Raw genomic sequence first — 25677 nt, 5'->3', positions numbered from 1 at the left:
CGTTTCATTTTCTGGGTGGGCGCTCAGTCAGAAGCACTGCCTCCATCCACAGAGATGTGTGTGTGTGTGTGTGTGTGTGTGTGTGTGTGTGTGTGTGTGTGTGTGTGTGACAGAGAGAGAGAGAGAGAACACTCAATATATTCACCTCAAATGCAGAAGCAAAGTCTATCTAACCAACGATCAGATTGTGTTATCTATGAAGTTGTGAATGTGTGACTCTGTTGTGCTCTGATGACAGTGACTGGGCAGGGTTGAGCCTCGATTAGAGCGGTTTGCTTGTGGGAACTTGTTTCCTCAGACATGTCTGCCGGTAAAAGGCCAGCCCCTCTTCTTCTCAGATAAAACGCAAATTATAACAAACCATGCTGCCGCACCACTCTCACACTCTTGCTGATTCAGTATGGAATATTACTTTAATGGTAATTAATTTAATACCAGTCTAATACAGATGAGATGTGCATGATGATCGACCCCAAATACTGACTTTTATTCATGGTAGGAGGTGTAATGTTAGATACAGAAACCTGAATCGATTCGGATCTTTAACATTTTATAATAAAAACTCTAAATATGCAATTGGTTAAAAAAAAGGCATCTTATTTGACCATATTTATTCAGTTATGAATACGCAGGGGGTATTTACAAGCAATATATCAGTCATACTTCTCTGTTCAGTCTGTATGGCTGAACACAGCGGTGACATCACAGATTGGGGCGTCGGGATATATTCTCTCTCGTCCCAGGGTGAAATGTACGGACGTCTTAATCCGGCATCACACTAATTAAAATGAGCAAAATAAAGTGATTGGTTTGGGGGAGACAACATTCTGAGGTACAGTATGTTACCTTACTATAAAGGTGAAAATGTGTATGTGCTGCTTTTAAATGGGAGGCTGTGTGAGACAGACGGGCTGCTTCAGGGCACGACGAATAACTGATCAGGGTTTGAATAATTGTTGAGGCAGATGTGGTGTCACGATCAAAAGCAACTGGACGTTCAACTGTGTAGTGCTATAAATTCACTCCCAGTCACCTTCAAATTATCACTGGAGATGAAATAACGTGGATGACTGAGATTGTTCATGGACATTACAGAATATGCAACAGAACAATATTGCAACATTAGGAATATGTTTCAGCCAAGTTGATGATTACTGATAATTACATAATCAAGAGTGGGCGTCAGCAGACAGCAGATCTGAGAAAGAGTCTACATTATCAGTACAGAATACACTAAATTGTTGTATTTGAGATTATTCTCGATTCCGTCTCTGGAACATTTTCTCTCTCATGAAGAAAGTCAAACTCAGTCAGAGGGAGGACAAAGCTAAATTTAAAAGGTTACATTTCAGTGGTCACGAGTGGGAAAATATGCTGTTAGTGGGTAGGAGTGGTGAAAATGTGAGCAAGCTGTCCCTTTAAGAGGATGAGCTGACACTACCCTCTACTTTGCCTATTTTAGGAAAACGTTAATTTAAAGTATTTTATCCAGAATACGCACATTTACTACAATAACTAAAAATTGAATTTAACCTAATTTAAAAGATCTTCCTTCAGCTATCACCCACGCAGCATGAATTACTGTCACTGTGTATTTTAGTGTAGTATCTAATATAACATGATAGGCTTAAATACCGTTTTAAAGCTGGGCCTAAACATCATTTGAAAGGGTGAATATTGCAAGGCAACTCCATCAGAAAAGGAATAACCTGCTTCAGTTTCCACAACAATAACTCATAAAACTGAGGGTATATTCTATTTATTTAAACATCAGAAACACAGACAGGTGATAAAAGATCACAAACCAGTGTGGATTATTACACTAATAATAATAATAAACATGCAAATACTTAAGAGCTAGAAAGAAAAAACGCCATTAAAAAAAAATTAAAACAGTAGCCTACCACCGATGGGAAAAAACACTGAATACGCGAGTGTACCCATAGATAATAATAATAATAATAATAAAAACAAAAGCACGTAGGATACCTGATATGATTCAGTGAACAGTCCGTCAGAATAAAAGGCTGAGCATACAAGGGAAGACAAAACGAGCTGGCATAGCAGTGTGCCTGGCTGCCTGATTCCACAGACAGAGCCATAAAACCGTTCTCATGTGCCCCGTATGCTTCTACAAAACGGATATGGAAAAAAATGCCCGTATAGTAATAAAAAGAGAGTGCTTGTTTGACTTACAAGGTGAAACTGGCAGCCTAACATATAACGTAGCATATAAAAGGATATTAAATTGTCCTGTAGGTTTACAAAATATCCATTTAAACAATTTAATAAACAAAGAACAATTGTAAAAAAAGAAAAAAATAGAAAAAAAGATGTTTTTTTCGTCGTGCAGAGAGACAGCTGTCCTGCAGAAGGGAGAGAGGCCAATCCTCTGTGTGGAATATTCCAGTCTGTCAGCGGCGCGCAAAGCTCAATGGCGCAACCCACCGAGGAGGTTTTTTTTTTTTTTTTTTTTTTTAAACAAAGGCCTATAAATAACCTCAATGGCGAATTTGAACGTAAAATGTTCACCGTTGTTACATACATAAAAAACGTCTTCACACTTGGGTATGAGGCTTCTAGAAAGCAGGGTTGGACGGAGAGGAATGTCTGCAGCCTCGTGACCTGCAAATGGGAGGAATGCGCGCGCTTGGCTGCCACGACTAGGAGTGAAAAACAAGAAAAGCAGGCCTCTGACACGCAGTTCAGTGTTCTCATAAGCCCTAGGCTACACACACACACCAACAATATGCGTAACAGGCACAGCACGACCGAATTAAGACCCTTATTTTAACTCCTTTACCAAATAAAAGATATACTCGCATCTTGTTATTTTGTATTGTTTCTCTGGTCTGTAGCGCTTAAAACACTCGCAGATAAGTGATCCGCCGGGTCTTTGTCTCGAGCCAGAGAGCGCGCGCCGTGCGGAAGCCCGAAGCAGCAGCAGCAACCCCCCCGGTGTTATTTTCACCCAGATACAGAACAGTGCTGCGGCTGATCGCTGATGACCTTATATAGCCGTGTGGGGGTGCAACGACACGCTCGAGCTCTCATGGCAACCGTCCAGAGAGCTCGGATTACTGCCGTTGCCAGGGCGAGTCCGAGCCCAGCAACCGGCGGCAGCCCGAACACGCCACTTTTAACGTTTCCTTCCCTTCAAGCACTGTTCTTTCTTCTGTTTTTTTTTCTCGTTAAAACACACGTTCGTTCGAGCGAAGTCGCCCCCCTACGCGTCGAGACTTCCTGTTGTATCACCGAGGAAAAAAAAAAAAAAGTCCTCTGAGCGAGTATCCTCTCGCCGAGTGAACGAGCCTCTCCCAGTTATGGCGCAGCAACATTTCACAGCACAGTGCTCCCCCTTTGTCTGCAAAGAAGCCATTTTGAGGCAAGAGAACAGCAGAGAAACCATAGCAAGTCTAGCCTACATATCACCAAAAAGCTCTCTTTGGACAAAGGAAAGCAGTAGACATTTACAAGATTCCTCCCCATAAGATCACTTTGCTCGTTTAAGACTCGGATTACATGATTTGAATACAAACTGTAAGTTTGCAATATCAATCAAAAATATGACTCAGTTGTTCTTTTTTTTTTCTTTTTCCAAAAGCAAATATAGTTTTGCTGATAACGTTGTAACCACAATTATGCACTGTTCGTGTGTGCTGTCCTCTTATTAGAAAACATAACCTGACATTTCGACGTAAAACTGACAAAATGAGAGTGAAATAGCTAAAAAAAAATCCATTACCTTTTCAAAACAACATTTCCTTGATTTTTTATATGATGCAGATGAGCTAGGGATGTCGGAATGGAAGAGGTTATGTAGCCTACTTGACTGCAATCCTGTCTTCAAGGAGAGAGAGGAGATGGTTTGCCTATTGCCCACACAGATGATGCTTGAAGATGCATATTCGCTGGCTGAGAGGCAATGCCTACTGATAAAAAAAAAAAGAGTAAAAAAAAAAAAAAAAAAGAGCTTTCTATCTTTTTCGTGCTAATGGATTCCTTCCTTTGCAGGAGACGCTCTCCCACCCCTTATTAATGCCATTATTAGAGGATCCGAAGATGGAGCTGAAAACATTCCTGCCCCTGCGTTTAGGCCTGTTAACTGCATTTCACCAAAGTACTGAGGTAAATATTCTCACCATGTAAGAGTTTTCCCTCCATCTGTTTCCTCTGTGTTTGAACGGTTTGTAGAAAGTGAAAAAAGGCTACGTCACTGGGCTTTTTTTTTTGTTTTTTTTTAAAAAAAGGACATTTTAACGTGCGTTTGAAGCGAGGTCAAGGCGACGATTACACTTTGGACGCTTTCGGTTCCTAATTGGCAAACGGACAGCACGAACCTAACCGTGCTTTAAAAAGTCTCCACGGTTATTTGCATATAGACGACAGCACACAAGCCACATAAGGGAGCGACACGTTGCTGCTGTGAGAGGACAGTGTTTAAAGTCATCAATCAAAAGCAGATGGGTTATCAATCAACGATCAGAATTGCAGTCAATAAACTATTTTTTTTTTTACTTTTTTCAAAAAGGCCATTAGTTATCCACGGCCTGCTTTCTGTCATTTGAGGAGCAGTGGACTGTTGGCTGTACGTCTACATGTCAGCATGCCAGTGAACACATTGAATACATTTGTCTATTACAAAATTACAAACTAGTGATAGCTCAATTGACAGAACACACTTTTAATAACAGTAACTGCATGCCTCACATTTTACATGACCAAATAAGCACAAACAATGTAAAATTATGATAAAAGAGTTGAACTTACTCATTGCTATTACAAGGCCATAAGTGCAATGCCAGCAATCAGCCATTTCACATTGACACTTTAACTGTGTTTTCTCTCTCTCTCTCTCTCTCTCTCTTTACACCCACCCCTCAGTTTAACAGATCTCATAGCTGTTTATTCTGAACATTTTGGTTTCTTTTCATTATAAGAAATATAAAACACTATTGTATGGGTGTTGCCATGACCTAGTTAAGACAAAGATGGATTCCAGGCAGAGGAAAAAAGGCTCAAGATGTCACAGGGTATTACATCCAGCACATTCTCTTCCTTCTTCTCAATCCTTTAAAAGAAGGAATCATAGTTTTTATCATAGTCCGAGAGGAGGTGAGGAAATCAAGTGTAAGATCCCTTTTTGGAACAAAGGAGACCCATATAGGCCACTGAGTCCTGTTTCAGGAAAATGGCTGCCGAGAGCGGTGGGCCCCCTCTCTCTGCTCTGTGTTGAAGGAGTCCTGAGCCGAGCCTCTAATAGCAGACGGCTCCTCCGCTGCTGCGCTCTGATTGGCCCGCCGAGCTGCCGCTGTTAACCAGCCAATTGCCCGAGCATTGCAAAACACAGGCAATGTCAAACAAAAAAAAATAAAAATGTTCTTAGTCGACAACATGCGAATCGCAACTATAATTAAAAATTAAAAACCCACACGAGGGTTAAGTTTATGTAATTAAAACTCCCCACAAGTGTAATAATATGTGTAAACGCGAGCGCCGACACAGCGGGTTTGCACTATTTGCTGGACCGGATTACGCTAACTGACGAGAGAACAAACCGCCGCGTTCCAACGGTCGTAAACATTAGCATGGCTGTTAAATTTCAACTCTTAACCCATCGTGTTTCGCATAATAGCCGTCAGCGAGACGTTTCCCATTAGCAGTCAAATAGCGTTAAATTCGCTTCAAACACAGCCCGACGTGTTTGAATTAATGACCGACCGCGGGTCTGTACAAAAAAAAAAGAAATTAGCATTTTTTTTTATTAGCCTTTTAGTCGCAGTTAAGACGATTTTGCTCCTGGGTCTGTTTGCCATTTGAGTAAATGCAATCAGCAGATTCCACACACACACACAAAATGATTGAAAGGTGTCCGGGTTTAGCAAAAACCGAGCTGTTAGCTGGCGTGGAATGATTCAAATTAATAACAACAACACGTATGAACGCGAACGTTATCACTCGAGTCGTTTTTAAAAAACGTTACAGATTCACGCGAGGCGATAACGCGATTAAACGACCCGGTGGAAATAGAAACAAGTTTGTGGCGAAAGTGCGGCTAGCGTCGGAGGTGGGCAAAGCCTAGCGGTGTATTGTGGAAGAGACAGTAGCTAACAGACTGGAGGCACACAATATGTGTTGGCTCTCGCCGAAAAGGAGGCAGCATTCTTCAAGCTAAATCATGTAATGTAAGCGGCGAAAAGGGGAACGCGATTTCGTCTGTTCGTCAATTAAAGAGAAATCCCTCGATCGGAGGCACCATGTCCAAACCAGGGGAGAAAAACAGATTGAACGAAGACCATGGCAGAAAGCAGAGTTCAAGTAAGCTAGTTCTTTTTTCTCTCCTCTTTCTCCAGCCCTCCTAATGCCTGTTTTTCCCGTAACTGGGATATACGCTAGATCCCGTTCCTCTCCCTCGCTCTCACCACCTAAAAGTCAAGCATCTGTAACGTTCGGCTGGGGTTTTATTCTGTATTTTAAAGTGTAACGGGACCCGTGTTTAGCGTCGCCTCACGATAGCTTCTTCTCCCCTCTCCCTCTCTCTCGCTCTCCCTGTCGCTGCCTGTCGTTTTCAGGTTTGGCGAACGGCATGGACAGTCATCCCGTGTGCGGCTCGGCGGAGAAGCGGAGTCACCACTGGAGAAGTTACAAGTTGATTATCGACCCGGCGCTGAAGAAGGGATCGCACAAGCTGTACCGCTACGATGGGCAGACTTTCAACATGCCCGTGAGTGTGCAGCCGCCCTTTGACGCGGCGAGACGGCCACAATAGTAACCGAGTAGCCGACCTCCATGATGGGTTTACGGTGCGGCCGCGGTGCGGGTGCCGTGTGGCCGTCACCTCCCCCGGGCGTCTGTTGGGGAGGGGTGGGGGGGTGTTGAAGTTGTGTGAAAACTACTTCGCAACAAGTTCCTCGTGTGAAGTTGTGAATGGGATGGATAACAGTATGTGTCCCCCCCCCTCCCCTCCTCTCCCCCTTGTCTTCTACAGAACCCCGGGATCTCACCGGTGGACATGGTCCGGGATCCGAGGATCGGTCGTCTCTGGACTAAGTACAAAGAGATAGACCTGCCGGTGCCGAAATTTAAGGTATCTTCTCCTGACCGGAAGCATGATTTTGTCCCTGTGGGAAAGGGGGGCTGTCAAAAGTTGCAGACACACCCCCCTCGCTCATCTTTGGGATGCCGATTGAAGTGATGTCGGAGGGGCTGTGGAAACCGAAATAACAGGGGCCGACTCTCCCTATCACAGCTGTCAGAAACGACCCGCACGATGCTCGCTAACTCCTGTCACCCCCCCCCCCCCCCCTTCCAGATCGACGAGTGTTACATCGGCCCCGTGCCCCCGAAGGAGGTGACATTCGCCCGGCTGAACGACAACATCAGGGAAGGGTTTCTCACCGACATGTGCAAAAAGTTCGGGGACATCGAGCAGGTGGAGATCTTGTACAACCCGAAGAACAAGAAGCACCTGGGGATCGCCAAAGTCGTGTTCGAGAACGTGAAAGCCGCCAAAGTGGCGGTGCAGTCGCTGCACAAGACGTCTGTTATGGGAAACTTCATCCACGTGGAGCTGGACCCGAAAGGTAAACAGTCTTTCCGAGGGAAGAGACGCGGTGCCGTACATGCATGCACGAGTGAGTCTGTTCTCCCCCCTCCCGCTGCTGCTGCTGCACGCCATTCATTCGGAGTGAAACGGTGCCTTGTTTTGAATTATTATATGGACGCGACAATCACGTGTACATTTACGTGCGTTGCCTGGTAACGTGGAGGATAATTGAATTTCATTGAATTTAAGGCTGCTCCCACATGCCCAGTTGCTGAGGGTGCTGTGTACTCCCACTGTGCATAATTTCCCACCTGTAAACAAACAAACCAATCTGTCATAGTCCCCCCCCACCCCCTCTTCACATAGTCTCTGTTGAGTCATATTTTTAATGAAATCCCTGAATATATTTAGTTGTTCAGTCAGTAAATCTGTGATGCCTCAAACATCCAGCTGTTGCTTCCGACTAATGCAGAACAGCAACCATAATTCACCTCGGCGCACTGTAAAATATTTATTATTAGACGGGAAACAGTTTTGCATCAGCGTTTATATGAAATCAAAATAATGACTGATGTTTTTAATTACGACGTGGACAGTTTCTACCGGCTCCATAAGTGCTCTTCCCTTTTTATTATTATTCCCTCAGATGTGTTTGTTTTATCTTTATAAGTAGCCTTAACGAGAATTGCAGTTTTGTGTGTAATATGTAAAATCCGTTGAGACGTTTTGTGCTGTTAAATTACAACACCTACTGTGTGTATAATGTATAACGTTGTGCTTTAACCATATTTATTGAGTTGTTTCCAGTTCATATATAGGCATGCATGAACAATTCGTGAAATAAGTTTGCAATGCTTCTGCTGTTAAAAACTGTGGAGTGTGTTCCCTGAAAGCAAACTGCATATGTATCTACAAATATTTAGATTTTTGATTAGCTTTAATGGAGCTTGCCGCCATTGAGCGTGCTTTCTATCCATGGCGTCAGACTCACGCATGATACTCGTTCCGCAGGTGAGAATCGCCTTCGGTACTTCCAGCTCCTGATGAACGGCAGCTACACACCGCAGACCCTGCCTGTCGGTGGAGAGGAGGCCCGAGACGTTTCCCCTCGTAGCCTGGCAGAAGTCTTGCTGGTAAACGATACACGTCTTAACAAAATGTTTGTGTTTATCAGAAGTCGCTCCCTTAACTGTGGCAGCAAGAGTCAGATAATAGTTTATGACAGTCTCCAGCCTGGTGATCACTAAATTCTAGTGCTACTTTGTCGAAATAACTTACCAACCATCCTTATCTCTAATCCATTGTATCAGTACCAGGTGGGAGAGTAGAGCAGAGGAAATGTTGCCTGTGAAGAGAAATCACAAAGCCACTGAAACGTGCACTTTGGCCTCCTAGCACGAGATCTCCCAGGCATTGTGCCGAGATACTCTTATCCACTCATTGTTTGTTTTTTTTAAAGCTCTTCTCAACTGAAAGTGTGAACATCACCCAACTATTTTGCATTGATATACAGAAGCTCAGTTACAACCTTTTAGATGGGATGGTAGGGTTTTTAATGGTATGTGTGTTTGCCTGTGACACCTTGATTAAGCTGGATCCCGTCTGTCTCCTCTAAGGCCTGCGAGCCCATCCGCAGGTTGTCGGAGGGCAGCGTGTCGACTGCCGGGGGAACATTGCCGCCCAGCAGCTCCACCACCCCTCTGTCCCTGGAGACGGGCTACTCCAGCCTGAGACAGGACACACCCCAGTCCCAGGGAACCCCTCACACCCCTCGCCAGACGGGTACGCCCTTCTCGCAAGACTCCAATTTCTCCAGCCGGCAGTCGACGCCGGCGTACCAGTCCAGTCGGGCCGAGAGCTCCGGGGGTTACAAATCTCGCCGACACGAGAGTAAGTTCCAGGACGCGTACAACCGCAGACCGGAGAGGCCTCAGTACCGCAGCAACATGTACCGAAGTACGACGTCCGAGCAAGCTCCCTTCAAACAGCACCAACTCACCCCGCCCGAACCTCCGCCCTCCACCCCGACGTTCTCCTACACAGCGCCTCCCCCTGCTACGCCCAACTTCAAGTCCGCCTTCTCGCCCTACCAGGCTCCTTTACCCACTGCGTTCCCCCCTTCAGAGCCTGCTTTCCATCACCCGGCCCAAAGGGAGGGCGAGTACCTTCGACCACCGTTGCCGCCTCTGGAAGCCGCTACTGACTTTTTGCCCGTCAAGGACAGACCAGAAACCCCTCCGATCCCAGAACCTCCGCCGGAGCCCATGCCCCATCCGACCACCCCTCCCCCTCAAACGCCAGAGCATTGCCCCTCGCCCGGCTCCCCCACGCTTGATCCAGAGCGCAATAGCCTGGATTCCCGCATTGAGATGCTCCTCAAGGAGAAAAGGACAAAACTGCTGCCGTTCCTGGAGGAGCGAGACTCGGACACTGAGGTGCGAATGGAGGGAAGTCCGATTTCCTCCTCGTCCTCTCAGCTCTCCCCAATTCCCCCTTACACGAGTGGCTCCCAAGGTGGCCCGCAAAACTCCCGTCCCTCCAGCACAGGTTTGGAGGATATCAGTCCGACCCCGCTGCCAGACTCGGAGGACGAGGATCCAGTTCCCGGAACGGCCTCCCTGGTCAAGAGAATCAGCTCTCCTGTCCAGGAGAAGACAAGCAACAGTGACCTCAAAGATGGTCATTTTCGAAACCACACTCCCACTGATAAGATGGACATGGTAAGACACTGTTTTATTTTCCTTATGTCCCTAAAAAAAAGAAAAAAAAAGAAGAACAAATTTCCACGTGTTGAGTTACATTTATCAGCAAACAGCCCCCTAAGGGTGCACATGTAGCTACCTACAGCTTGTGTTCTTGGTGAGTTGATAGTAGCACGACCGGTGTTGACTCTTTGACAGTTACACCGAGGACACAGGAAGTGAGGTCTGGTTTCAGTGCAAGGTGGTAGTAGCAAACTTTCCCTTTTGTCTCTTTTTTTGTTGTTTTTCATCCTGCCTTGTAACGGAAGTGCTGATCTCACAGCGATCTACACATGAAGGCAACCCAAAAAAAAGGGTGTTTTCACTTTCAGTTCACGACTGCTGCATTACTCATTTTGTGCAAAGTACAAATATGATCTTTAAACAACTAATACGTGTATGTGTTAGCACAGTAGTCTCTGAATATTTGTATAAAACATGTTGAAATTCCTTGTCGGAACAGGTTAAACAGTTGACTTAACTTCTGAAAGAGAAGTCTTCGACTTCAGCCTCACAAATACCTTCATATTCACATGACGCGGATCTCCTTGTTTGAAGTCCTATAGTAACACCATCTGGCCTGTGATGTTGTGTTTCTACACTTGGTGCTGTGCCTGGAGAAATAAGAGCCACTCTGCTGTTGGGGAATTGAGCACTCTTGTTTCCTCTTTCTAACACACACACACGCACGCACACACACACGCTTACACAGAGGAAAACACAGTTTGGCAGTTAGCCCCATTCAACACCACACTTCCTGGTTTTTGCCGAGCCTGACAGTCAGGATTGGCCGCAGAGTCTCGTGTGTCACATTTCAAGTTATCACAAAGCAAGCGCCGCAAACAGGTCATTTGGATAACGACGCCACTCCCACGCCGAGTTCTCTGTCCTCACTTTCATTCCTGCAGCGGTTGTAGCAGAAGTCCTTTTTTATGATCATACATGACGGTGTTTAGTTCCATGCCCAGAGCAAACAGCTCTGTTTGGAAACCTGCTGACAGACGGCATGGGTCAGTTGTGTTTGACTGTGCTTGCATGAATATTAAACTTTGAACTCAGATCAGCACCTAAATCATTTGGTAATCTTATTTTGAATGACTTAGTGAGGATCAGACCTCAATGCTTTTTGTTACTGACCATATATTTTCTCAGGCAAAGTTGGTTATGATAAAGCATATGTTTATATCTCCAATAAAGACGGCTAAATATCAGGTTTACATCAGAACTAGTTTTGTTAAAGGGGCAGGTTGACATAAAAGTCTAGACTCAAAGTCCACTTACTAGCTTTTTCCTGGGCTTTTCGACCCCATGTCAAGGTCTTTGTCAGTCAATTGCGTTTGCTCAGTTGTCATGGAGACGAGAAGAGCAGTTGTACTTGCTGTGAAAAATGAACGTTGACCTCACGTAGTCCTGACACGCTGTCCCCCTTTCCACACAGGGTCAGTCGTCAGGAGAAGACATGGAGATCTCCGACGACGAGATGCCCGGGACTCCGACCAGCGGCGGAGAATGTGGCAAGGGCATCGTCATCAACTCTGCAGTGTCGCCAATGCAGACCATCTCCATCCCTCCCCCCGGCTTCCCCCCTCTCCAGCACCAGGCCGGCTTCCAGCTCTCGCATCACCACCTGGGCGTTCACTCCGCCGTCCCGGGACACCCTCACCTGGGCGGTCACCCCGGAGTGCCTCACCATATGCTGCATCCCATGGCCGCCTACCCTCATAGCATGATGCCACTGGTGCAAATGGAGCTGATGAACTGCTTGCGGTGGGAACAGTGGAGCACCGTTCCCATGTCCTTCCAGATGCAGCAGCAGATGCTGAGTCGCATCGCTCAGACTCGAGGGCCCTATCCATATCCACATTTTATAGACAGTGCTGCGTTGGGGCCGTATGGGGCACCCTATCAGCCTCTGCCTATGGGTGCTACGCAAGATAGTGGCGCAGCAGCACCCGGGCAACAGTGGCAGCATCCGAGTATACCAAAGTTCAACCCCACTGTTCCTCCTCCTGGATACGAGACTAAGAAGGAGGATCCCCACAAGGCCACTGTTGATGGTGTGCTGCTGGTTATTGTCAAGGAGCTGAAGGCCATCATGAAGAGGGACCTCAACCGCAAAATGGTGGAGGTGGTGGCTTTCAGAGCCTTCGATGACTGGTGGGAAAAGAAGGAACACTCAGCAAAGGTAAGTGATTAATTTCACCTTCCGAGATTCAAATAGTGGGTGAGATTACGAAGGCAAACCGACCTTATATCCACCCGTGCACAGTATGTGTGGGTATAATAATATACATATGATATGATTTTAATGATATATAATAAAAGCCACGATTACATTTGTAGTGACCATTGTAGCGATGGTCAAGAACCAGTCATTCAGTTTGTATTGCAGCACAATTTCATCATAAATATATAATCATCCATCAAAACATGTTTTTAGTGGATTATTAGAAAAAGGAAATCAAAACAACTACCATAAAAATGCGCTAATCATTTTGAAAAATGTTTAGAATAGAAAAGGTGATGTTGTAAACATGTTGTGGTTATGTTGCTGTGATAAGAAAGTTAAAGGCCTTTATGATACATTTAAAAAGACTTAACTGATCATGAATATATCCCTTAGCTCTATTTACATGAAGCAGCATTTGTTTCATGAAAATTGATGTGTAGCTACCCAGCATTAAAAATATGTTTTTCCCCCAGACGTCGTTGACTCCTGTGAAGGGTGCCGAGGGGAAGGAAGAAGAAAGACCCAAACCCAAAGAGACGATGGGTTCAAGTCTGCTGGAGAACTGGAACAAGGGCGAGGGACTGGGCTACGAGGGAATGGGCCTGGGAATCGGTCTGCGAGGGGCGATCCGCCTGCCCTCCTTCAAGGTAAGCCTTGAGATGAGTCTCTCAGTAAACATGTGCACAGAGAGTCTCCTTTATTTTCAATCAGTCTCCTTTATTTTGCAATCACTTGTTGGGGTTTTAATGGTTGCATGTTGTATTCAGGTAAAAAGGAAACCCGAGGCTGCGTCAGCAGGGGACAACAAGCGAGCCCGACCCTCCACTCCGGTGGATGACGAGCTGGAGGATGAAGGTAAGCTCTCATTTACTTTCTCTTCAGTTCTCTGCCTTCCTCTTAGATCGTTTATCTCATCGTCCCATTCATCTCGTTTCCGTCAGACCGGGATCGAGACGCGGCCGAGCTCCCGTCGGACAATTCCAAAATGGACGCTGACAGTGCGGCGGCGAAGCGGCGGCACTCGCGGCCACTGGAACTGGACAGTGAGGGAGAGGAGGAGGTGGACACCTCGGGAAAGGAAGAGGAGTCGTTGTCCGACAGGGAGGCGGATGAGACGGAGGCTACAGATCGGCTGTCATCGGGCAAAGTAAGCCGTCTCAAATATTTGCATTCATTGTTCACATAGTGTGGATGAATATTTGTGCATTTTGTAAACATTTGTATGATCTGTGATCCTCTCTTAGGAGAGTGCTGATGAGGAGGGTGATGATGAAGACTCATCCAGTGGGAGCGCTTCCTCGGATTCGTCCGATGAAGGTATGAAATGCTCAAATCGCAACCGTCGCTTGGTTTTTTTTGTTTTCCCATCAGTCCTGTAACCCATCGTTTCTTTTTTCACACTTCTCAGAAGCCGAGAGCTCAGCTTCCTCTAAAGTCGGCTCCGACTCCTCGGCAGAAAGCGCGGACTCTTCCGAGTACGAGTTAAGCTCGGAGGAAGAGGAGGAGGAGGAGGAGGAGGATTCGGCACAAGATGTGGCTGAAAGCAAAGTGGCAGCCACCTCCTCGTCCTCTTCGTCTTCATCGACATCGTCCTCTGATGAAGAGGAAGTGAAGGCAGAGACCAAGGCACCAAGCCCTGCTAGGGGGGAGGATAAGGAGGACCAGAAGAGCAGGGAGGAGCTGAGCAGCAAACCCAAACACAGACCTCCTAGTCCCGAGGAGGAGATGGAGGACGTGAAGCCACCATTGCCTAAAGGCTTGCCAGGTGAGTTATCATCTCAAACATAATTTCAACAAATGTATTCTCATGTTGCAGTATTTGTGTCAAAATGTGTTAAATTAAATTAATATGTATTTCTTCTCTTGTAGTGAAAGACATCAGTGTGGACGGTAACATTCCTGTTGTGAAGTCTGAACCCCAGGAGCATGTAGCAAATCTCCGGCCACCCACCCCCACCGGCGCCCTGCCCGACAGCGACCAGGAGACGAGAGCCAAAGGTAAAGAGGAGCCCCAGGAAGTACCCTGCACCCCCGGCCACCTAGCCTCATCCCATGTAGATACGCCTGTCCCCAAATCTGCCTCTGCATCTTTGATGCACCTCCCTCTTCCTCCTCACCCTGCAGTAGAAGGTCGCTCCCTCCTCCATCCACCCCCCGGTCCCCTGCCCGACCTCCCTCAGCGGGCCAGGCTCCCCACGGATGAGGACATCCCCCGCACGCCGGGTAGGGACCTGCTGGAGCGTGCCCGAAGTCTGGGCAAGTCCCAGAGCACGGACACGGTGCCCATCACACCCGGTAGTGAGGCCCCGCTGACGGGTAGCAGCCTGTTGCTTAGCTCCCCTCACATCCCCGGTAGCCCCTTTTCCTACCCTGCTCAATCCCCTGTCCTTAGTGCCGGCGTCCCCCGCACTCCAGGAAGAGACTTAACCTTCACCCCTGTCTTCCCTGACCCCACAGCACTGACTCTTAATAGGAAAATATCCTCTGAGAGCCTGGACGACAGACCCGTTTTTAAGGAGCCACCCATCAGCGCTCTGCCTAACCAGGCCCCGTCAGCAGGAGCAGAGCACTCGGCCAGTGTCCCTGAAGATCTTCCCGCCGGTCTCACCGTAGACATCCCTGTGCCATCGGATACTGCCCCATCGAAGAGGAAACCCGGACGACCCAAAGGCAAAAAGGCTCCAGCAGTCTCTGCCGCTGAGGAGTCTGAGCTCTTATCTGAGTCCACTCTGCCCCATGACACGCATCTCGGCAGTCTACCCATGCAAACGATATCCGCCAAGTCCCCCCACCACCCGAGCCTGGACTTCCGGGAAGGAGAGGTGAAGCCTCAGACGGTCCTACCTGCCGAAGACGGCTTCCTGTCCTTCGAGGACGAGGCGCCTGTGGTCGTGAAGCCCGCGCGGAGGTCGCGGCGAGGCTGGGAGGAGCTGCTGCTGGGCAGCCTGTCCCCCGTCGCCTCGCCCCGACGGCCGTACTTCCACCCGCGCTCCGACTTCGAGGAGATGACCATCCTGTACGACATCTGGAACGAAGGCATAGACGACGAAGACATACGGCTCCTGCAGATCACTTACGACAAGATGCTCCAACAGGATAACGGCAACGACTGGCTCAACGACACGCTCTGGGTCAACCATCCTCATATCCTTTTCACAAATCATTTTAGAGTTCAGTCCAGTTAAGCGACACTAAGATAAAAACAACAGGTTCATTCTTTTCTTCTGAATAGAATTGTTTTTTAGTGTGTGTCTATCATATAGCAGCCCCCTCTGTTGGTGAAAATAAGGAACTGTTATTGAGTGTTTGGCGTCTCAGCTGTGGTCCAAGGCCTTTTTCCCAGTTTCTTCCTTGACTTCCCTGCACCTACCAACATCCCAAGAGTGAAGAAAAAGCGAAGAGACGACGGAATGAGGGATCACATGACCGGCTGTGCGCGAAGCGAGGGATACTACAAGATCGACAAGAAGGACAAGATCAAGTACCTTCAGAGCACAAAACTGCAGTCGGAGGAGCCGCCATTCGACACACAGGTGATGACAGATGTTCAGCTCCTGTGAAAGTGTACATGGTAATTTGAGAGGCAGGATATGTGACACGCATGCATACTAACGCATTTTCTCTCTGCAGGGTATGAGTATTCCTGCACAGGTCCACGCCTCCACCAGAGCTGGCTCGGAGCGGCGATCGGAGCAGCGGCGTCTGCTGTCCTCGTTCGCGTGTGACAGTGACCTGCTGAAGTTCAACCAGCTGAAGGTAAACGCAGCCAGACTGAACTTTGCTCCAGTGGGCCGTTTGATTCAGCCTGAATTCATGAAGAGCATGAAGCAAAAACATAAGGCAGACATTGCATGTTTTTTTTTGTCATCATCAAAAGTCAACTGACACCTCGCTCCCCCGTTTTCTCTTTCAGTTCCGTAAGAAAAAGATCCGATTCTGCCGGTCGCACATCCACGACTGGGGTCTGTTTGCACAGGAGCCCATCGCTGCAGACGAAATGGTGATCGAGTATGTGGGACAAAACATCAGACAGGTGAGAGGCAGTCGCTTGTTTTCTGGGGTTATGGTAACTATGGTTACATTTGTACAGGTCTTAAAGTTAATTATCCCCAAAACTAATAAATAATATTTTATTTATTCATAAATAATAATATTTTTTATTCTGTATATATGTCCACTTTAGGGTTTGCATAGAAAATGTCTGTTGCAAAATAAAGTTCACTAGAATTTTGAAGAATATGCTGATGCTAGGACTGCTGTAGCATGACAGTTTGCTTTGAAGGACCAGAGCTATTTATATGCTGGTTGATAGCCAGATACACTGCAAGCCCTCCTGATGAGGTTAAAGCAGACACCTAGTGGACTTCTGTGTCAAATACAGCCATTAGTTTAATTTATTAAAGCAGTCATGCCTCTAAAAAGTGACCATCCTCCATTGGCAGGTGATTGCGGACATGCGGGAGAAGCGCTACGAGGAGGAGGGCATCGGTAGCAGTTACATGTTCCGGGTTGACCACGACACCATCATAGACGCTACCAAGTGTGGCAACTTCGCCCGCTTCATCAACCACAGCTGCAATGTAAGACGACGTCTGCACGATGCCGCTGCATTTGGTAAAAGCGTCGGTGAAAGATATCTAACGATGTGTCTCCTTTCAGCCCAACTGTTATGCGAAAGTCATCACGGTGGAGTCCCAGAAGAAGATCGTGATATACTCCAGGCAGCCCATCAACGTCAACGAGGAGATCACCTACGACTACAAGTTCCCCATCGAAGACGAGAAGATCCCCTGTCTGTGTGGGGCGGAGAACTGTAGGGGGACGCTGAATTAACGTCCATGTGAGGTCAGTCTTCTTCCAGGGTGTAAAAAATGCCGGCCTTAGATTTCATTCAAGTTTCCCCAGACACGCACACGTTGAGACTCTGGACGAGGAGCAACTTGAAGAGGGAAGGAAACCTGCGAGTCATCAGCACGGGCCCCTTCATCACACTGAACTCTAGATTGTTTACGATTTATGGTGCTCTTGAAATTAAATTTGTTTTTACGTCTGCCAGTGACCCAGAACTTAAACACTTGACTTGCTGGTGCAGCATTTCCTCCTCACCGTCGGACAGTATTTCAGCATAGCTCCTTCCACATCCAGTCCTGGTTCATACAGTTTTACTTTTAGTTTTTTTTTTTTTTCGTCTCGTTCGTCTCATAAGCTTTACGTACACCACACATGGTACAAAAAAAACAGCACATATTCAGCTGCTTACTAGCTCACGCACAAGCGACGTCCGAGAAAAAAAAACGCCTCTACGCGGCAGAAGACGTGTTGGGGCACCTGAGCGGACGGGGGCGACCCTGCTTTCTCACTCCTACCTCCTCGGCAACCGGTTTTCTCGGACATAAATCAAACTGATGAGGAGACGAGACGGATTCAGGCGACACAAATGGTGAAATCCTGCCACAAAAAAAAAGAAAAATAAATCTGGATTATTCGGAAAAATCACGCCTGTTTTCACCAGCCAATAACGGATCATGCTGCTTCTTATTAGTTTATGCAAAGTTAAAGATGACGTGCAAAATTTGTATTAATAGTCCAGTGTTTTCCAGTTTTGTTGCTTGATTCTTTAAAGACACTATATTTGTGTGTGCGTGTGAGAGAAAGAGAGAGAATTTATTCATATCTTACTGTGTGTGTATGTTTGAGAGTGAGAGAGCATGTGAGTGCACTGCCCCCTGCAGGCTTCAGCGTAGAAGGCCGCCCAATCATGCAGAGCAAGAAAAAAAAAATGTAATCAATTCCACATCCACTGAGCAGCATTTGTAACTACTAAGTTTTCAGCTTATGAAGAAATAATTGTTTCTCATTTTAAGTGCCATATGAATGTGTCTTTGTTAAACCGGAGCAGACATAGAAGTCGGGCTTTGGCACCCGGAGCTGCGTTAACGTGCATGTGCAAAGCACCGTGGGTGTTTGACGATCATGTTTCGGCTTCCTTTGTCTGTGTCTGAGTGTCTGTGTCCTCTTCAACTGCATCACTTATTACTCGACCAGTGTTTAATGTTTCCTGCGAAGTGTTTCTACGAACCAGCAGAGCTCCTGCAAGGGTTGTTCCTTCTTTATAAGAGAAAAAAAAGAGAAATATTAGTAACTGCACTAGAGGCTTGCACTTCTGCTTTACGCTCCCTCTCAGCCAATCATTTCCCCCCCCCCCTTCAACACCAAGTCAGTCATTGCTTGTCATTTTGTTGGATCGATTATGAAGATTTTTTTTTTTTTTCCACCAGTGATGTTTATATTGTAAATGATTACTTGTACAGAAGATCTAAAGCTTTTTTATCGTCACAGGGGTAACACTTTTAAGATGCATCTGTCTCTCTTTTTCTTAACAAAAGACTGAGTATTTAAAAATATTTTCAGGGATCTGTAAAAGGAATCTGAGGGTTTAAAAAAGGTTGTTTATTTAAAGAAAAATGGTCCACTGTGTACAGGAAAAGTCTCCACCTCCCTTTTTGAAAGATTGTTTCTTGTGGAAACGTCTTCATTTTCTGCCCATTTGCTTTGTAATCCTAAAATGTGTAAATACTGTAACTGTGAATACTATATATATATATATATATATATATATATATATACATTTATGTGTGTATATATACATACATACATATATATATACATATATACATGTACATATATATATATATATATATATATATATAATTTTTTGTTCCTTGGGATTTGCTACACAAACGCGGCTCAGAGATCTATGTAACACATGAGGTGAGCAATGAGCTGGTAGCAGGAAATTCAGCTTGTGTCAAGCTTTGTTTTGTTTTTTTTAATTTTCTGTTGTAAATTCTATGAAAAGTTGTTTGCGGTGTGGAGAAAAAAAAACAAAAAGGTGCAGAATCGGCATGGGAAGAGGATTGAAGCATCAGCCCGTTTCTCATGTCTATTTATTACACAACAAATGTATGAAAAAGGAAAAATGGAAATAAAGCAGTTTTGCATACATCCATAAACGGCGGTTGTTTTTCATGGGACACAAACGATATGGGAGATACAGTAAAGTAACTTGGTATACGTTGGTTTAATCATTGAAGGATGGTTATAGGAAATCAACCCTCACAGTTCTACTAGTGCTGACATTTCATGAATGGGAACAGTGGGCAGCAGCTGACCAAACAATGAGTCTGTGTCAGGCTGCTTTCATGGAGGTCATGTGATCCACTGCCAATTATTGATTTTTATGTCCCAGGATTTTACCCCTGGAATGTTTCTGCTTTGTCGTCTCACATCGCGCTTTTTTAAGAGTGAAGTCTCTTTAACTTATTATGACGTACTGTAAGTCTGACTTGACCCCATCTGTTCTCATCAATCTGCTTGATGTCACAGACAACATGCATACAAATGCAATCAAAAGTATGATAAAACAGTCTGACAAAAAAGTTCTGACAAAAAATGTTTAATATTTGTGTCTTATTCCATTTGTATTTATTTATTATATTTCTTCACGTATAAGTTGTAGCAACATACATATAGGACTAATGGAAATGAGAATAACTTAAAAATGAAAAAGAATGTTAAAAAAAAAAAAAAATCTCCATATACTCTTTAAAACTAAGAATGGTCTATTATACAAAGTGTTTATACATTCCAATGCTCAAGTCACATCTTTTAACTCTTAGTAATAGTATATATTAGTATATTGATCACATCCAATGCATGAAGGGAGTTAATCCTGCAGAGACTGTGGAGGTCAAACATTTAGTAGCAGGTCAACATTTTACAGTACTTTATTCACAGTTTGTTTTATATGAATTCTTTGCTAGCTGGTGTCATCTAAACATCACATGTCATTTTAGAGTAAACCTTTCTTTTTATGGCCAAGTGGTGTTTTGTGATTTCAACGTAACGTGGCATTAAAGTCCAGAGATGAAGCTTCCCAGCAGAATGACTTGAAGCAGCTTCAGTGACGCGGCCGAGCCGCCGGGACGACTTGCTGTCCCCGTGAGGAGTGTGGCATCTTTGGACGCGGAGACGACGCGGCTGAAGGTCGGGTGGACGTGTCTGAAGTTGTTGTGCAGCGGCGCCACCAGCTCTGCGTCCTCCTCTGTGGCGAAGATCTGTGAGGTAAACTGAGCCAGCTGAGGAGACGGGATGGAGGATTTATCTGCAAGTGCTCATTATTTTTGATGTTTTCTTTCAGAGAAAGAGGAGAGGCCTACCTGGGACCAGGAGATGTAGACGGGGACTTCAAACAGGGTCCAGACAACCACTTGAGAACAAGGAGGGGTGGTGAGGCTGCCGTAATAACGGTAATACTGGCTCATGTTGTGCCTCGGCAGGAGGTTCATCAGTGGGAATGGCTTGATTTTAGTCGCTTGGCCTTGGGGGAGGATGACAGCCGTGGTGAGAACAGAAAGAAAATTCACTTCTATGTTCTTATTTGTAGCACTTTGATCATTGCACTGTTTTACTTAAGGTATCCTTGCTGAACAGCTACTACTTTACTCAGATGAGGACCTTACACTTGTATCTATTTTTCCACTCTTACTTTATCGGCAATGATATTCTTTCTTTTGACAAATGTACTTCTTGTAAGTTGCTCTGGACAAAAGCTCTAAAGCCCTAAATGTAACAGAGTTACGAACAACACACACAGCGGACAGCAGTGGATGTTCGACGAGTGCTCTCTAACCTTTGTAAGCGACAGAGGACAGCTTTTGTGATATGGGTCCAAAGTGCAGGTTGTCTGCGTAAACGACCTGCATTAAAAAGCATAGAATCAGGATGTGTCCTGCTGATGCTTGAATGCAGAGCAAAAGTCTTTTTTTTTTTCCACTGACGTCTATGAAGAATCCAAGAACAGCGAGCCCCGTTGGATCGTCCAAGGCCGCGGTCATATTGGGATGGATGGACTTCATGTTGACGATGTGCATCTGGAATGACATAAAAACAGCACAGACATGAAGGGGAAGGACGCACTTCACCGTAGCCACGGCAACGGGTTGGTGACGGTGTAGATCTTGTCTACTGACCCTACTGTACCTCCATCGGGTATCTGCGTCCGTCCACAGTGTGCTCTGATCCGTTGGAGGCCGGGCCCCCCCAGTGGAAGTGCAGCTGGATGGTGTGGTACACGCCCGGGAGACCTCCACCGCTCACCGACATGCCGTCGCCGACCTGCAGCACGACTGAGAGGGAAAGCACAGGCGTGGAATCAAACAACACAATAATACTTAAAAAATAATAAAAGAGTATTCACCAGAGTGGCCGTCGTTGGTAACGGTCCAGTGGCCCGTTTGGATCCCATCGAAGCCCTCCAGGTGTAAAAGTCCCAGAGACTCGTTTCTGGTCATCTGGTGGTCCAGATTGATGGGAGAGTGATGCTCTTCGAGTAAAGGGTGACAGGAGGGAAACATGTCTCCCCATGCGTAAGGATCTGAGGACGGAGAAGAAACCAGATAAGAACCATAAAGTTAGTGGTCTCTGAAATAAACCTTGAATGATTATTGTGACTAGAAAGAAGAAATGATTGAATCTGGAAGTTCATTCTTGATATCAAAAACAGTACAAGATTTTTTTTGATCAACTCACATAATCTTATTCAGCTTTCCCACTTATTTTTGACCTTCAATCTTATTTGATTTTAAAAAAAGAGAGCTTTTTCTAACTTTTTTCTCATCTTTGCTTTATTCTCATGAAATACTCACAGTTTGACCTCTTGAGGCCTCCAAACACTTTCAAATGACACAATCTGAGATTTTGAAGAACATTTGTTAAGTATTAAAATGATGTTGGAAACAGAACTTTAATTGTATAAAATAATTTCTCACATTAGCCAGTATTTTTAAGAAGTGGGGACTATTATGAGGGCCACTCATATTTTATCAAGAGATCATATTCCTTAAGTTTCTGTCCGTGCGTTTTAAAATAAAACAAAGGTAGTTACTTACCACAATGTGGCTCGTCATAACAGTAGTCCTCTGGAATATTAAGAAGCAAAATGTTGGAAAACATCATTTTTCTTGAATTCTAAAAATTGGCATCAGTTATAAACTCAGTCTTTGTCATCCGAGACTCGAGCCGGGACCCTCACCTGAGTTAACGCACGAAACCAATGTCATGACGAGAGCAGCGGCCCAAATCATTGTAGGATCCGGCAGCCCGAAGCCTCCCGACAGGTGCTGGTATCTGAGGTAGACTGAAGATCAGCGAGAACCTGCTGCTTAAATAGGAAGAGGGGTGAAAGCTGAGTTTTTCCTTTTCTCCTGGTGTGATCAGTGAAGCCTGTCATTACCAGTCTAGTGGTCTTTTCTGATCAACAGGCTCATTGATGCAGGACAGCTTCACCCCCCCCTCCTCCCCCGATGCTGCCAGCATAGATGCCCAGCGAGCAGTAACAAGAGCCATTCATCTCATGGGAAAGCCGGTGGATGTGCAGCTCGCTGAATCAGAGCATACATGGTTTTATATAAGGAGGCTGCAGACATGTACCACCTGTAACGCTCAATAGTTTCAAAACAGAAATAAAATCCCTCCCATCACTGTGTGAAATTACATTTCATAAGCTTTTTTTTTAAGGAATATTAAACCCCTGAAAGGGCATCTTCTGTATTCAAATGTACTGCATCTGTTTGAGTAAAAGGTAATAAAATGTCACGCCTTCACATAAGTGTCTCAAACATGCAATCCACCTGAAATAATTCTACTTTCTAAAAACTTGACATTAAATTATGTCGTCACGCTGATACTTGTAATGGGTTTTTAAGTGATGTTACAATTCACTCATCATTGTCCCGACTGAGCAGCGTTCAGCGTTACGTCTCTTCCATTCAGGAACAGATTACGTGATTCTGTCACGACTTGGCCCGTGTGAACAAAGCCTCTTTTCTTCAGCCACGGTGCTCTCCAGCCGGGTATCGCTCTCGCTGCTCAGCCCGCTGCCTCGTGAGTCACCCTGAGGTGCTCCATATCCGCTTTCTTTAAATTATTCAAATCGTTTGATTGCCGTTAACAGCCTCCATCTCCCCCCCGTCAGGGGATTCCCCTGCATCCCGCCTTAATCCTCCTTGACATTTGGTCACTTTGGACTTTCCTGCAGGACTCACAGAGCAGCTAAATGTCGTGATTGATGAGGCTCAACAGAGTTCAGTATGATGCAGTGTTCATACCCACTGACGCATGAGTCGTCCTTCATGGTGCAGTTTATTTTGGCATTTGATTAGATGTACATCTACCTCAGAAAAACACAAGCCTGACCACCCCCCCCTCCCCACCCTGCAAATGAAGCATTTCTTAATTTAAAGGCTATGAAATAAAAAGACAATGAAATGAAGCATTTGCTGTATTATACATGAAATATTTCAAATCCAATAAAATTAGTCTAGCACAGAAACTACAATGTAAATGCAGCTGTTGGGGGTCATAGGCAGGTTTTCGATGCGTACAGAGATGTTAAAACATATGCAGGCTGTTGAGCTAAAAAAAAAAAAAAAATTCCATCAAAAAGAAAAACTCTCTCAGCATGCCAAAGGATAAAAACATGCATTTGCGGCTCCAAAAGCAGGTTGAAAAAAAATAAAACCAAACAAACTTGATGAGAAAACTCTAAATCAGAACACCTTCTCCTACACACCCACACACACACACACACACACACACACACATGCAGATGTTTTTTTCACAATGTATGATATTCTGTTTGTTGGATAATCCACTGTGGATTGTCAATGGAAATAAGCTTCAGCACAAAATAATAAAGCTTTATAGATACAGTACATTCAAACATGACACAGAGCCATCTAGACACATTTTCAGCTGGTTTTCTTGAGGCAGATCAAAATGGTGATTTGAATGCTGGTGGTTGTGGGTCGACTCTGATCTAACTTCTTCAGGCTTTGTAAAATTCATCCTTGAGTAAATCAAAACGATTGTCATCATAAAAGGGGTCTAACAAGTTCCAAAGATACAAGTTTACACTCTTTATTACAGTTTTTTTTTTTTCTATTTTACTGCAATCCCACTGAGAAACAAGGACGGTAACAGACCCATCAACACCAAACAGAAAAAGACTCAGAGCTACAGTCAATGGTCTTCCTCAGAAGCCGAAAACAACCTCAATAACTGAGAAAAAAGGATGCGTTGCGTAAAGAGCCGCACATACAAACACATCAGGAATGGAGGGGCAGCATCCAAATGTGACAATAAAAAAAAAAGACAAATATCCCAACAAAACACCCTGATTAAATCGAGGGATGAGCGTGCAAAACATTGAGTCCCTAAAAATGGTTCAGTTGGCAAATACACAACTACGCTGTGAAGAGCTGATAAAGTAACATCAATGGGACCGTCTGCATGATTAAACCACTTCATGATTGGAATAATTACCTTAATTAAATCGATTTTTCTCAAATTTAAATGACGGGGCATCTTCCCTAATCTTCACATGTACCCTTGAAAAGCTTCATCGCTTTTCCGCTCGCTGATCGGTGGAGAGTTCGGACCACCATCTAACCCACAATAGAACAATCAAGACTACAACCTGCAGCCATAAATTATCATCCAAAAAGAACACAAGAACAAACTCAGATATTTATCAGTACCACAACATTCCTCGATACACAACGCCTTGTATCAGCATTACCTAATAAAAACCCCTATAGCAGGAAACTAACCGTACTCTCTTGCAGGGTTAATCCTCTTAATTACAAAACTTTTGCTGCAAATATGCGCTATAAACCTGGAAGACAGCTTCATGTATCAGACTAATAAGAAAGGGAGGGGACAGTAGATTCTATTCGCTCGTAGAAATCGGGATCTGGGACATGCCGCGACAGACGGAGCTTATGAGAACATTATTGTAGCCTGATGAGCGACAGATCAACACAGATACGTCTGTTAGATGCAAACAAAAAATAAAACGCACGAGGAACGATAGCAGAATTTACTGTCCGTCTGTTATTCTTGTGCTGGACTGTGACACACAAGTATAACAAATTTGACCGGCACAGACCTGAAGGGGTATTTACATTAGGGCCCCTCGACCAACCGGGACAACTCTGAGATGTTTCAAAAGCTTTGCTCAGTCGATGCGAAAAAGTGAATGTATGGTCTTCTCAGCCTCAATGTAGTGTTTTTTTTTCTCTGTACAGAAACAGTCCTCC

The 25677-nt window shown here is 45.2% G+C and overlaps 2 protein-coding genes across 6 annotated transcripts; one reads left to right on the top strand and one right to left on the bottom strand.

Moving 5' to 3' along the window:
- Nucleotides 1-106: 106 nt before the first annotated feature.
- Nucleotides 107-19172, top strand: setd1ba (SET domain containing 1B, histone lysine methyltransferase a). 5 transcript variants are annotated; one of them, XM_084036021.1, is made up of 19 exons: nucleotides 107-832; nucleotides 4015-6318; nucleotides 6573-6724; nucleotides 6989-7087; nucleotides 7313-7583; nucleotides 8558-8679; nucleotides 9163-10266; nucleotides 11726-12472; nucleotides 12991-13164; nucleotides 13285-13372; nucleotides 13459-13664; nucleotides 13762-13834; nucleotides 13926-14282; nucleotides 14387-15661; nucleotides 15884-16050; nucleotides 16148-16273; nucleotides 16431-16550; nucleotides 16960-17097; nucleotides 17177-19172. In XM_084036021.1, the coding sequence occupies exons 2-19, from the start codon at nucleotides 6258-6260 to the stop codon at nucleotides 17348-17350; spliced, it is 5454 nt and encodes a 1817-aa protein (XP_083892147.1). In that variant the 5' UTR covers nucleotides 107-832; nucleotides 4015-6257; the 3' UTR covers nucleotides 17351-19172. The 5 variants fall into 5 exon arrangements, with proteins under 5 accessions (XP_083892147.1, XP_083892146.1, XP_083892148.1 ...); XM_084036020.1 differs by lacking the exon at nucleotides 107-832 and adding an exon at nucleotides 869-3540; XM_084036022.1 differs by lacking the exon at nucleotides 107-832 and adding an exon at nucleotides 869-3544 and having other exon boundaries at nucleotides 4018-6318.
- Nucleotides 19173-19981: 809 nt separating this feature from the next.
- car15 (carbonic anhydrase 15) lies at nucleotides 19982-23707 on the bottom strand. The gene is made up of 8 exons (XM_084036059.1): nucleotides 22611-23707; nucleotides 22468-22497; nucleotides 21777-21953; nucleotides 21560-21705; nucleotides 21358-21450; nucleotides 21210-21276; nucleotides 20737-20897; nucleotides 19982-20655 (listed from the first exon to the last, which is right to left on the bottom strand). The coding sequence occupies exons 1-8, from the start codon at nucleotides 22660-22662 to the stop codon at nucleotides 20431-20433; spliced, it is 951 nt and encodes a 316-aa protein (XP_083892185.1). The 5' UTR covers nucleotides 22663-23707; the 3' UTR covers nucleotides 19982-20430.
- Nucleotides 23708-25677: the final 1970 nt, after the last annotated feature.

The sequence above is a fragment of the Eutrigla gurnardus genome, assembly GCF_963514095.1.
Source record: "Eutrigla gurnardus genome assembly, chromosome: 19".
Classification (NCBI taxonomy): domain Eukaryota; kingdom Metazoa; phylum Chordata; class Actinopteri; order Perciformes; family Triglidae; genus Eutrigla; species Eutrigla gurnardus.
This window is presented reverse-complemented; position numbering and strand designations above follow the sequence as displayed.

Coding starts and splice junctions, on each gene's coding strand:
- setd1ba (XM_084036021.1), top strand. CDS start 6,258: ATGTCCAAACCAGGGGAGAAAAACAGATTGAACGAAGACCATGGCAGA. Junction 13,665..13,761: donor ATCGGCTGTCATCGGGCAAA/GTAAGCCGTCTC, acceptor ATCCTCTCTTAG/GAGAGTGCTGATGAGGAGGG. Junction 16,551..16,959: donor TGGGACAAAACATCAGACAG/GTGAGAGGCAGT, acceptor CTCCATTGGCAG/GTGATTGCGGACATGCGGGA.
- car15 (XM_084036059.1), bottom strand. CDS start 22,662: ATGATTTGGGCCGCTGCTCTCGTCATGACATTGGTTTCGTGCGTTAAC. Junction 21,954..22,467: donor TTATGACGAGCCACATTGTG/GTAAGTAACTAC, acceptor CTCCGTCCTCAG/ATCCTTACGCATGGGGAGAC. Junction 20,656..20,736: donor TCTACATCTCCTGGTCCCAG/GTAGGCCTCTCC, acceptor CCGTCTCCTCAG/CTGGCTCAGTTTACCTCACA.